Source organism: Xenopus tropicalis, chromosome 1 (assembly GCF_000004195.4).
Source record: "Xenopus tropicalis strain Nigerian chromosome 1, UCB_Xtro_10.0, whole genome shotgun sequence".
NCBI lineage: Eukaryota > Metazoa > Chordata > Amphibia > Anura > Pipidae > Xenopus > Xenopus tropicalis.
The window spans coordinates 211876530-211889745 of NC_030677.2; the positions used below are offsets into that span (position 1 = coordinate 211876530).

The following is a 13216-nucleotide window of genomic DNA, read 5'->3' on the forward strand; positions in this document are numbered from 1 at the left end:
AAATACAATGCTGTGCCCCCAGCCCAAGGCTGCACAAGGAACACCAGGGGGCAGTAGTAAAATGGTGCCATTTCCAGGGGGAGAGAATCCAGGGCCAGGTTTGCTATTCATAGAAGACAGGCAATTGTTAGCTCTTTGGGCACCTTAACTAATCGGCAACAACCCCTTTCCCCAGCATCCCGGTGCATACAAATGGCTCCCTGGCTGTGGGAATCCGGCCCATAGAACTGTAGCAAGTAACCCCCAGTCAGCTGACTGTGGAGATGGACTTAGGTATACAGGTATAGAACCCGTTATCCAGAATGATCAGGACCAAGGATATTCTGGATAAGGGGTCTTTCCGTAATTTGGATCTCCATACCTTAAGTCTACTAAAAAAATCAATAAAACATTAATTTAACCCAATAGGGCTGTTCTGCCCCCAATAAGGGGTAATTATATCTTAGTTGGGATCAAGTACAGGTACTGTTTTATTATTACAGAGAAAAGGGAATCATTTAACCATTAAATAAACCCAATAGGGCTGTTCTGCCCCCAATAAGGGGTAATTATATCTTAGTTGGGATCAAGTACAGGTACTGTTTTATTATTACAGAGAAAAGGGAATCATTTAACCATTAAATAAACCCAATAGGACAGTTCTGTCCCCAATAAGGGGTAATTATATCTTAGTTGGGATCAAGTACAGGTACTGTTTTATTATTACAGAGAAAAGGGAATCATTTAACCATTAAATAAACCCAATAGGGCTGTTCTGCCCCAATAAGGGGTAATTATATCTTAGTACCTGTACTTGATCCCAACTGTTTTATTATTGCAGAGAATAAGGAAATCAGTTTTAAAATTCTGAGTCTATGGGAGACAGACTTTCCGTAATTCTGAGCTTTCTGGATAACGGGTTTCCAGATAAGGGATCCCATACATGTACTGTATAGAGAGGGGTACACTGAGGGGCAGTGTAAGCATATTCCACCCAACAGATCCCACTGATACATTAGACTGTTTCAAGAAAGGCCTTGGGTGCCTTTAGGGAAAATACAGGTTTACAGAAATGAATTCGTAGGGTCCAACTAATAATAAAATCAGTACTATATCACCACCCTGTGAGAAAAGGTTTTTTATTAAACCCCCCTGTAGACGCCATACAAAGTAGCACTGCCTCGGGGCAATAGGCGCAGTTTGTAATGTTGCAGTCGGCAGCGGATTACCCAGCGTAAGACACTGCTGCTGATCAGAAGCAGTTGATTGGTCGCTGCAGTGAAGCCATCAGGAACGGACAGTAAAAATAAACTGCTATACAATACTTGCCCCTAATAATGGGGCTCAGTTTCTCCTCGATGGCGACACCCCTGACCCGGCTATATTAAGAGGAGAGCATGGAACACAATGGCCAGGGACCCAGGCGGCCATATTTAGTAATAGTTCTGGTTCGGCCATTAGGCGCTGGTTGCTATTTGCTACCTCTGCTGCTGGAGGATGAGGCTCTTGAACCAAGACTTGACGGCAGAGTCGACCCGGAGTAGCAGCACTATCCCGAGGAACAGAAATACGCTGCTCACCGTGAAACCCGCTGCTTCAAACAGGAACCTAGGAGAAGGCATTGGGGTACGTCAGTAGGTGGGCACAAAGGAAGAGGTGATTACATTACAACTCCCAGCATCCCACACAATCAAAGGCTGATGATTTGCTACTTACACCGTCTTGTCTCCCCATAGGCCCTGGGGCCAAACGATCGAATTCTAACAGCGGCAATGGGGCAGTCGGTTCGGGGACCGCTTCAACGAACCAATGTGGTCCCCGATCCAACTGGATTTTCTACCCTGGCCGATCGATACCTGGTCAATTTCAGGCCAGATATCGGTCGGCCAGGCCCCTCGTTTCTGCCCCTACACGGGCCAATAAGCTGCCAAATCGGTCCAAGGAACCCATATCGGCAGCTACTATCGGCTGTGTATGGTGACCTTTAGGGGGAAGACACACAGAGCTACTAGTAGCAGCTAGCAGACAATGCTGATCATCTACTGATAACTGTGTCTGTGTGTTTAGCAGAGGCAATTCTCAGTATTGTCTATGGCAGGGGATTTTCTGGTGTTTAGTAGCTGTGACAAGTAGCAGCTACTAAGTAGCCCTGTGTGTCTTCACCCTTAACATCCCTCCCTTTGACTTCAAGTTATGTCCCCTAGTTCTACTTACCTTGTGCTGCAGGAAATATTTCCCATTAGAACTGTGGGAATTTCCTACCTATATTTTGAATGTTTTGACTGTATCCCACCTCTCTCTCTGTCTGTCTCTCTCTCCGTCTGTCTTTCTCTCTGAAGCCAATCAGTGCAGCCCTAGGGCTGTGGCAGTGTAACCCTGCTGTCGGTTCTGACTGGCACTAGTGTATAAAAGAGTTAACTGGATCAGGACTCACTTTGGCGCAAACACCTTCCAGACCATGAGGTGCCTTCGCAGGATCATGGCGGCACAGACGCAGGACAGGAGCTGAAAGATACGGACAGGGGTTAGAACCCGAATTTTAGGGGGAAAAAAAGACAAACCCCCACATGTAATAAAAGGCACTACAGTAACCCATAGCAACCAATCAGCAGGTACAATTACTGGTCACCTGTTCAAAAGCAAACACCTTATTGGTTTCTATGGGTTACTACTCCTGGGCAAAATTAGTTCCTTTCATCACATGTGGGAGGTTTGTCTTTTTTCCCTTTTATTACATAACCCCAATAAACTCCCCTGTACGTTAAAATACAAGATTGAGGCCACAGAACCCAGAAAACAGCCAATCACAGGCTGCCCCAATATGAAGAGCTGAGATTGGCTCAGTGCAGAAGCAGGAAGTAGGCACAGATACAAGCAGGTAAGTACTTCAGGAAGCTCTGTATCATTTACCCACTAGTGTTTCCTTGGGGGGGGGGGGGGGGGGGGGGGGGGGGGGTTTCAAATTCCCAAATACAAAACATCAGTTTCAGGAGCAGCAAGTGGATAATAAGACCAAGCTGCTTGGATAGGATTATTGCTACGGCGGCCATTCCTGGCTCCTACCTGCACTCCCTGAATGAAGAGGTACTTGGTCCCCAGTTGTAGCAGAGCCCCTGCAAACTTGTCTGGGTTTTCCCTCAGCCTCATTTCCATCAGGGGCATCTCTTCTGCCTCTTTCTTTCCCTTCTTCTTCTTACCGGGGGTTTCGCACAGGAACGGCCACAGCAGCAGGAGAGAGGATCCAGCTTCCTCCAAAGACAAGATGGTTTATTATTGGGACATTGGCACATACAGCAGTAGGGAAGGTTACCTGGTATCGTAACCCACACAGGCTAGACCATTCTGTGCCTTCCCATTCCCTCCTATTGTGTTACTTTTAGCTGTTATCTGACCCTTGGCCATGACCAATGGAATCAATGCTTACGGCAGAGCTGCCATGCCAGGGCAAGATACAGTACAGAAAGCATAAAAGGTGGGCATACACGGGCTGCCAATTTGGGTCCTTAAGGCCAACTTGGCACCTTATCTGCCCGTGTATAAGCCCCTCCATCAAATTGTCCCAACAGATATCTGTGGATCGGACAGGCTTGATTTTTCATTGGATCGGGGTCCTTGCTCCGACTTTTCCTATCCCCTTTGTTGCAACGTGATCATTAGGCCCTAGGGCCAAACCCCTGCATTAGCACTGTATCACCCACCCAAGGTGGGCACACTGGGGTAAAGATTTGCTCATTTGGCAACCTCACCAAACTAGCAAATCTTATGGTGTATGGCCACTTTAGTACGGAGGTCCCACCATAGATTGAACGCCTCTGGTCACAGCGAAACGCGTCAGGCAAGCGTCACATCTGGTTTTATAGATGGAAACACACCTTTGACTGGACAGACAGATGGGAAGAGCATTTGCCTAATGTGGGGTACAAGAGAAGGGTAACTAAACCCCCAGGGCATGATATATTTTCCGTGTATAGTCAAGTCTTACCGCCATGTATTTAACCAACTTACCTGAAAACAAGATGTGCGCAGAGAAGGTGTTGGCCGCCACCAGAACTGCAGGAGTGATGTTGTTTTCATGTCCTTCCTGGAACCCTACGAAGGCTGAATTCCAGTGAATGGCTGGGAAGACCGGCTGATGGCCCGTGGAATAGAACCATTGGGTTCCAGCGAGGGCCCAAGAGATAACAGCGTACCATGGCACCGAGAACTGGTCTGAAACAGAACATAGTTACTAATAATACATTTTATATTATTCATATTTCCTAAACAATGAGTACCCCCCTCTCTTATTAATATTACAGTCATGTTAATAGATCACTTGGAAAAATGCGCTGAACATACAAGAATTCAGTCCCCCTTACTATTACCCAGGTTTAGCACTAGGAGGCTCTGACCTTCCTGGTTCAGGTCTCTTTCCCTTAGTCAGAGAAGGTAGGTGAATACAATCTCCCCTGGAACAGAGCTCATAGTTTCTGTACCTGGGCAGGTTAGTCAAGCATTAATCTGTACTGACAAGTTACACAGGGAGTCTTGTTTTGGGCGCAATCACCAGCAGAGCAGTAACAGTCATTTACTTCTCCCTCAGTACAGTTACCCTCTGCTGCCCGATCTGCACCTTTAGGGGCATATTTATTACAATGTGATGCTGCCCATAGCAACCAATTAGATCTTTGCTTTTGTTTTCTAAATGGCAAATCCAATTGTGGATGGTTGCTATGGGCAACACCACACTATAATGAATATGCTCCTTAATGTACATCAAAGGGACCCACCAGAGCTGTCAGGCGCATAGTAGAGATTCTGTACATGGCTGTGGATATGCAGGATCACGAAGGCTTCCACAAGCAGAATGAGAAAGGCTGGAGTTATCCTTTCGCTATGCAGCAGAAGCAGGACCATGGTGAGTAGGGACAGAGTAACAATCATGGCTGCAGAATACACACTGCCAAGGCCATAGGCTTCTATAGCAGCCCCTTTATTTTCTTCCTCTTCATCCGTTCCGTGACGGAGGCGGCTTTTCATTGTGCGCTGCATCTTCCTGTAGATTTGGGGGATGACGTGCAACAGTTCTGCCTGCGACCCAGGGGCTCCACTGTAGGTAGTGACGGTGTTGTCTGCATCCGAGTCCCGACTACTTTTCATAAATACAGTCACAGGGTTCCACAGTAGGAATACTAGGCCCAGGGCTGCAAGGCCATACACAGCTCTAGGACAGGCTACAAGAGCCAACTGTATGAGATCCCGTAGTCTAGCTAAGCTATCCTCCGCCCCGGCGCTCAGAGCCCAGTGGCAGGTAATAGCCAGGGCTATTAGAGGGAATCCCCAACGAACATAAAGAACCAATGCAGAGGAGCTGTTGAGGTTCCCGTAATGCTGCAGCCATTTCCTTACCATGTATACAATGGCCACCAAACATACAATACACCCCAGGTAGGAGATATTTTTTAACTGAGGATCCTTTACATTTGATAGAGGTGCCAGAAACAGAGAGGGATGGCAGTCTGGGGTCTCCTCCCGACAGTTATGAAAGATGCCAGAGAGTCGCACACACAAAGTCAAGGCTCCCAGAAGAGCTAACAAAATGGGCCCATCCTTTCTGTATCCTGTTGACAATGTAAGTTTCGTGGTATCGCCCCCTAGTGGACTTAAGGTGGGAAGAGTCAATCTGCCGTCCCAGTGCAACTTGTAAATAGTCAGTACCAGAAGGGACATTAGAAGAAAAGGAGCCACGTGGCCCTCAGCTACAACAAAGCTGTCTGAGAAGAGGGAACCGCAGCGGAATATCAGAATGAGACAGGGGCCAGAGAATAAAAGCGACAGCTGGCGGAATCTCAGTCTGACGCGCACTTGCATCTGCTTCCGGAAACTGTAGAAAAAGGTCAGCTGGGAGGCTGCTATAACTAAAGCCCACAGAGATAGACAGTCCCATTCTATCAGCGATAGCCACTTTCCAAATGCCAGCAGGGCTCCTGCACCCACAATCCCAAATAAAGGGTAAGTTAACAAAAACTTGCAGGAAAGATCCAGGGCCATGCCAGTCTCAGCTGCCAGGTAGCACAGAAGACAGGTAGCGGCAAGAATGGCGCAGCCTGCTAACATCCGCAGGGGATGGAAGCGAGCCCAGGACTCCATGCACACAGCCCTGGCCTGCACAAGGTAGCGCTGAACTCGGAGTACATGCTGCCGCAGCCGATTCTCATACTCCGACTCGGTCCAAGAGCCCCGGCTCCGCTCAGATATCAGCTGCTCGTACTCGGACGTCAGGGACGATAAAAGGCTTTTGAGGTCTCTCAGCTTGTCGGAGGGAAGGTCGCCAGCCGCCAACGAATAGGAATGCAAGAAACGGCCTACCTATGACAAGGGACAGAAACAGAGCCACAGTGTGACCAGCGGTAGCCATTAGCCAACCAGCCCAGATAGTCCACCCTAAAGAACTAATTATGATAATAATAATTAAGACATGTACACACTAATGTTATAACACCTAATTTGCTACAATTTCCTCTGTACAGAAATATCCTAAGACAAAACCCTGTGACACTTTCAGCTGAACTATAACTCCTATCATTCACCACAGCTGACCCTACTCTAAACTAAGCATATGTGCGTGTAGCATGGTACTTACCCTTTCACAAACAAGCTCTTCTGCCCAATCAGTATAACTGAGGAGATAGCTTCCTTTGAAAGCAAAGCAGAAAGAATTCTGGAAACATGGCCCAGATTTCCATTTAGATGGCCCACCTCCAATGCCAATGCTTAAGCCAGTGAGCAGGTTACAGACTTGGGGGTATTACGTGTAAATGGAAATCCTGGGAATGATCCTGGGCCTTTTAGCCTGAATTGCATCTCCATAGAGATGTAAAGTTACCTAGAATGTATAGAATGGCAAATACCTGCAGGGCGTTAATGTGGACAGCAGATGCCAGGGTCAAGGCGGCAGAGACACTGGACTCCTTTTTGGGCCAAGAGAAAAGATCAGGCATAACGGCACCCAGGTTGCTGTAAGGAATTGGGAGCCCAAGCAGGAGGGACAAGGTTGGGACCAAATTCACTTGCGGGACAGTTTCAGCTTCCTATAAACAAACAAACAAACACAGTCACAAAATAGAAATGCTGGCAAGATTATTCCAGTATAAATATCGCTCTTTTGTGCCAATGACTATACCTCCAGGGGGTTATTGTTTCCCCAAACATTATCTGGAGTGGGATGCCCCCATTTCTGGCTAAAGAAGAACCAACTATAAGCAACAGGCAAAGATGAAGAGCATTGATTTAAACCCCCTCCATACGGAGGACCAGGGGCCGTACCTTGCTCAGCTCATGGCTGAAGAGTGGAGACTTGCTGTACAAAAACAGGGCAGCCATAACTTCCTTCTCACTGTCTCCCCCGTGGTCTCCGGTATCTGTCATACCGTGGTCTCCTGCCACCAGTAACAGAGTCTCCTCATCCAGATGTTCTACCAGGGAGCTGAAACAGGAATGGCTGCACATTACTATAAGGTAATTTATTAATTGCAGTAATAAAAGTATATTGAATATTTACTTCAACTGTATAAAGGTGCCCATACACCTTCAGATCCGCTCGCTTGGCAACATCGCCACCTACGGGTGGGCGATATCGGGAGAATCCAGGCTAATTCAGTCATTTGGCCCTGGGGCCAAACGATCGAATCATAACGAAGTTGGTTCGGTTACCACTTCAACGAGCCGATCTGACTAGATTTTTTTTTTAACCTGCCCGATCGATATCTGGCCAGATATCGGTCGGACAGGACTGTCGTTAGTGGCCCTACACGGGCCGATAAGCTGCTGAATCTGTCTAAGGGACCCATATCGGCAGCTAGAATTGGCCCGTGTATGGGCACCTTAAGACTGCGTGGAATCAGAAGATTCCAGATTGAAAAAGCAGAAGAGAAAGTGGGAAGAGGAAGGAGACAAAGGGGGGTGTTATTTATGGGGGCAAAAATCTGCTGGTTTAAATTGCTACCCACAACCACAGCTCTATGGGTCCCAGCATGGTCCATCCTACTTGCCGTCCCCTACAGAGAATTCTGGGTAGGAAAATGACCCCGGGATGTACCCACCTGATGACCTGGTTCATTTGTGCGAGTTTATTAGCAGTCTCTGGGTGGTCGGGACCATGCTTGTGCCCACAGTGATCCACACCAAGGAAGTGGGCTACAATGACATCCCAGTCTCCACTGTCCCCTACAGGAAGAGCAAAAGGAAAAAGGCAAGAAAATAAATTATTTTAGGTCTTATAACGATTGCATCTGTAAATGGGATAAGCAACAGATTCCCACATCAGTTACAGGTACCCGACAGAAATACAAGTTCATAACGCTGATACCAATTCAAGAGAAGAGACCCTCGTTATTTCACCCCCCACCCCACTCTGCCCAGTAAGTCACAAGACTGTACCATTATTGTTTACAGGGTTCCCCATCTTACTTGTGGGATAGAGGTGCTGTAGGATCCCATTATCCACAGTGTGAAGGTCCTTTACATTAAAGGAGGGGAAGAAGTAGGATTTGTAGAACTTCTTTGGAAAGAGTCCGTCCCAGGTGTCATCGCCCATAAAGACCACTCTTCTGCCTGCAATGGGGACAATGTGTTTGTAGCTCATGAACTAGCACAATAGCAAGCTTACTGCTTGGGAAAATATATTGCCCTAAGCAATGACTTCTTTGTACAAAAACAACATTATATTATATTTTGGCCCCAGAACATACAGTTTGATGTTAACTGGCTTGTCTCAGCCATAAAGCAGGGCAGGACTGCTGCTTACAATGGGGGATCAGATAGGATCTGTGCCACTGTGACAGAATGCTCTGTTATACAGATAGCTAGAATCTCAGCCATAAAGCAGGACAGGACTGCTGCTTACAATGGGGGGATCAGATAGGATCTGTGCCACTGTGACAGAATGCTCTGTTATACAGATAGCTAGAATCTCAGCCATAAAGCAGGGCAGGACTGCTGCTTACAATGGGGGATCAGATAGGATCTGTGCCACTGTGACAGAATGCTCTGTTATACAGATAGCTAGAATCTCAGCCATAAAGCAGGACAGGACTGCTGCTTACAATGGGGGGATCAGATAGGATCTGTGCCACTGTGACAGAATGCTCTGTTATACAGATAGCTAGAATCTCAGCCATAAAGCAGGACAGGACTGCTGCTTACAATGGGGGGATCAGATAGGATCTGTGCCACTGTGACAGAATGCTCTGTTATACAGATAGCTAGAATCTCAGCCATAAAGCAGGACAGGACTGCTGCTTACAATGGGGGGGGGGATCAGATAGGATCTGTGCCACTGTGACAGAATGCTCTGTTATACAGATAGCTAGAATCTCAGCCATAAAGCAGGGCAGGACTGCTGCTTACAATGGGGGATCAGATAGGATCTGTGCCACTGTGACAGAATGCTCTGTTATACAGATAGCTAGAATCTCAGCCATAAAGCAGGGCAGGACTGCTGCTTACAATGGGGGGGGGGATCAGATAGGATCTGTGCCACTGTGACAGAATGCTCTGTTATACAGATAGCTAGAATCTCAGCCATAAAGCAGGGCAGGACTGCTGCTTACAGTGGGGGGGATCAGATAGGATCTGTGCCACTGTGACAGAATGCTCTGTTATACAGATAGCTAGAATCTCAGCCATAAAGCAGGGCAGGACTGCTGCTTACAATGGGGGGATCAGATAGGATCTGTGCCACTGTGACAGAATGCTCTGTTATACAGATAGCTAGAATCTCAGCCATAAAGCAGGGCAGGACTGCTGCTTACAATGGGGGGATCAGATAGGATCTGTGCCACTGTGACAGAATGCTCTGTTATACAGATAGCTAGAATCTCAGCCAATATAAGAGCCAACTACAGACCCTCAGAATGCCATTTCTCACCGTTCTCTACAAGTTGATGAATCAGATTGTCCTCTTGGATGGCATAGCTGGCAAAGTTACTGCCCACATCTACAAATGTTGGTAGCGATCCTGTAGTCATGCCCTTAATTCTCTGCATCGTAGTGGTCGGTGGGTCTGCCCGGAAGGGGTACAGCCGCGCATGCCTGGGCTGGGAGGTGCTGAGCTGGTGTATGACTGGCAGTTTGTTTTGGTACGGCTTGGGGTTGGTGATGCCCGGCTCATACTTGGCAAAGTCATACTTTAGTGCATCGATGATGATGATCACTGCCTTCTGAAACCTGCGAGGAAGCCAGCAGGTACCCGGATGTTGCTGGAGGGGCCCCTGGGGGCCGGAGGAAGGGAGATCAGCGCATGAACTTTGGTTGTTCAGCTCGATGCGCATGAGGAGAAATCCACTCATGAAAATCCAGATGCCGGAATAGAAAAGGATGGACACCCAGGCCAAAAAGAGCAGCACGTGGCCCCTCCTCATCCTGAGACCTGAAAAGCAAAAGCAAAAGGTCAACAAGCTGAGCAGATAAACCTGAGACTAACCTGGCGGGGCCTGCAGCTCTTACTCTTATTTTAATGGGTAATAGTTGTGTGTTTGCTACAGAAACCCTACTATAGTTTATATAAATACCCCGCTGTGTAGCCCCGGGGGCAGCCATTCCTGCACTGGTACAGCTGGGGTGTTTGCTACAGAAACCCTACTATAGTTTATATAAATACCCCGCTGTGTAGCCCCGGGGGCAGCCATTCCTGCACTGGTACAGCTGGGGTGTTTGCTACAGAAACCCTACTATAGTTTATATAAATACCCCGCTGTGTAGCCCCGGGGGCAGCCATTCCTGCACTGGTACAACTGGGGTGTTTGCTACAGAAACCCTACTATAGTTTATTTAAATACCCCGCTGTGTAGCCCCGGGGGCAGCCATTCCTGCACTGGTACAGCTGGGGTGTTTGCTACAGAAACCCTACTATAGTTTATATAAATACCCCGCTGTGTAGCCCCGGGGGCAGCCATTCCTGCACTGGTACAGCTGGGGTGTTTGCTACAGAAACCCTACTATAGTTTATATAAATACCCCGCTGTGTAGCCCCGGGGGCAGCCATTCCTGCACTGGTACAGCTGGGGTGTTTGCTACAGAAACCCTACTATAGTTTATATAAATACCCCGCTGTGTAGCCCCGGGGGCAGACATTCCTGCACTGGTACAGCTGGGGTGTTTGCTACAGAAACCCTACTATAGTTTATATAAATACCCCGCTGTGTAGCCCCGGGGGCAGCCATTCCTGCACTGGTACAGCTGGGGTGTTTGCTACAGAAACCCTACTATAGTTTATATAAATACCCCGCTGTGTAGCCCCGGGGGCAGCCGTTCCTGCACCGGTACAGCTGGGGTGTTTGCTACAGAAACCCCACTATAGTTTATATAAATACCCCGCTGTGTAGCCCCGGGGGCAGCCATTCCTGCACTGGTACAGCTGGGGTGTTTGCTACAGAAACCCTACTATAGTTTATATAAATACCCGCTGTGTAGCCCCGGGGGCAGCTATTCAGGCTGGAAAAAAGGAGAAAAGGCACAGGTTACATAGCAGATAACAGATTAGTTGCACAGAATCCCATTGTATTCCAAAGAGCTTATCTGCTATGTAACCTGTGCCTTTTCTCCTTTTTTCCAGCCTGAATAGCTGCCCCCGGGGCTACACAGCGGGGTATTTATATAAACTATAGTAGGGTTTCTGTAGCAAACACCCCAGCTGTACCAGTGCAGGAATGGCTGCCCCCGGGGCTACACAGCGGGGTATTTATATAAACTATAGTAGGGTTTCTGTAGCAAACACCCCAGCTGTACCAGTGCAGGAATGGCTGCCCCCGGGGCTACACAGCGGGGTATTTATATAAACTATAGTAGGGTTTCTGTAGCAAACACCCCAGCTGTACCGGTGCAGGAACGGCTGCCCCCGGGGCTACACAGCGGGGTATTTATATAAACTATAGTAGCCCCAAGCCTGGTTAGTGGCCTGGGCTGCTGTTCTTCCCCACGTAACCCACTCCCGGCATGCAAGCCCCAAGCCGGGCTACAGCCCATGTCCGTGAATGACTGCTCCGCCCCATGCTGCCCCCCTGCCTGCGCTAGGGCTCGGCCAATAAGGGAGGCTGAGAGTGGAGAGAGATAAGGGGATAACAATGTTGTTTCATTTAGTTTGAAGTTGACCTTGAAAAGATCAGTAACAACCTGTTTTATCCTGACCCAACCCAGACTGGCACCCCCAGCCCTACCCATGCAGTAGAACCCACCCGGGGGGGAACCAGGCGGCAGAACCCACCCGGGGGGGAACCAGGCGGCAGAACCCACACGGGGGGGAACCAGGCGGCAGAACCCAACCAGGGGGGGAACCAGGCGGCAGAACCCAACCAGGGGGGGAACCAGGCGGCAGAACCCACCCGGGGGGGAACCCACCCAGGGGAATATGTATTGGGTATTTCTGCTCTATATGCCAAGATCACACGGGTTCTTTCCTCCAATCAGCCGCTGTCCCTACCCACAGCCCATTGGGTGCCAACCGGCTGGTATTTGCCCCTATCAGCTGTAGGTAGTGGGTGATATTTCTGGCTACTCAGTCAGGGAGGTGCCAATCATTTCACCCTACTTTGTGCGTTCAACCAGCACAGGTTTAGCAATGTGGGGGGTAACTAGTGCCCACCCCTCCCTGTGTAGGGTAAGGGGGCATTAGATGCTGGGCTCTTCTGGGCAAGGTCAGAGTTAGAGAAGAAAGCCCCCTCCCAGCTGTTGGACTACAACTCCCAGAAGCCACCGGGCTGCCTTTGGCTGATGCAGAGCAGTTACAGTACAGCAGCAGGAGGGCTGCATAGTCTGAACTACATGTCACTGTAATGTACATTAACCCCCCCCTGGGGGCCCCTGAGCTGCTGTGGCCCTGGGCAAGTGCCCTGAAACTGGCGCTGCCATTGGGTGTATTGCTGTGTATCAGGTGTGAGATGGGGCAGTAACTGGGGCAACATCTAGAAATGCCCCCCCTTCCCTATTGTGCCGTGGGTAGCCTGTAGCACCCTGTAGCAGCACCCTGTAGCCCCCAGCTCCCCCAGCTCCCCCTGTAGCCCCCAGCGCCCCCTGTAGCACCCAGCTCCCCCACTCCCCAACACTCACCGGGCTCAGACCTTCACGCTGAGGTGACTGCTACCTGGGAGCGGACATCCCCTGTCACATGACCTTGCTGTAGCGGAAGGGGCGGGCTGATCGGGCCTGGATGGAACGCCATTGGACGCCATCTGGAACGTTTGAAAGATGTGTGACGTCAGTG

General features: G+C 49.0%; 1 protein-coding gene across 3 annotated transcripts; it reads right to left on the reverse strand.

Moving 5' to 3' along the window:
• Nucleotides 1–1102: 1102 nt before the first annotated feature.
• On the reverse strand, nucleotides 1103–13165 carry pigo (phosphatidylinositol glycan anchor biosynthesis class O). 3 transcript variants are annotated; one of them, XR_004221053.1, is made up of 12 exons: nucleotides 13063–13165; nucleotides 9887–10387; nucleotides 8428–8571; nucleotides 8061–8184; nucleotides 7285–7444; nucleotides 6870–7049; nucleotides 4749–6327; nucleotides 3985–4188; nucleotides 3043–3224; nucleotides 2414–2484; nucleotides 1392–1587; nucleotides 1103–1303 (listed from the first exon to the last, which is right to left on the reverse strand). XR_004221053.1 is itself a non-coding variant. In NM_001126911.1 (11 exon segments), coding segments are annotated over 10 exon segments (3267 nt in total). In that variant the 5' UTR covers nucleotides 10380–10387; nucleotides 13063–13106; the 3' UTR covers nucleotides 1105–1457.
• Between the last annotated feature and the right edge of the window lie 51 nt (nucleotides 13166–13216).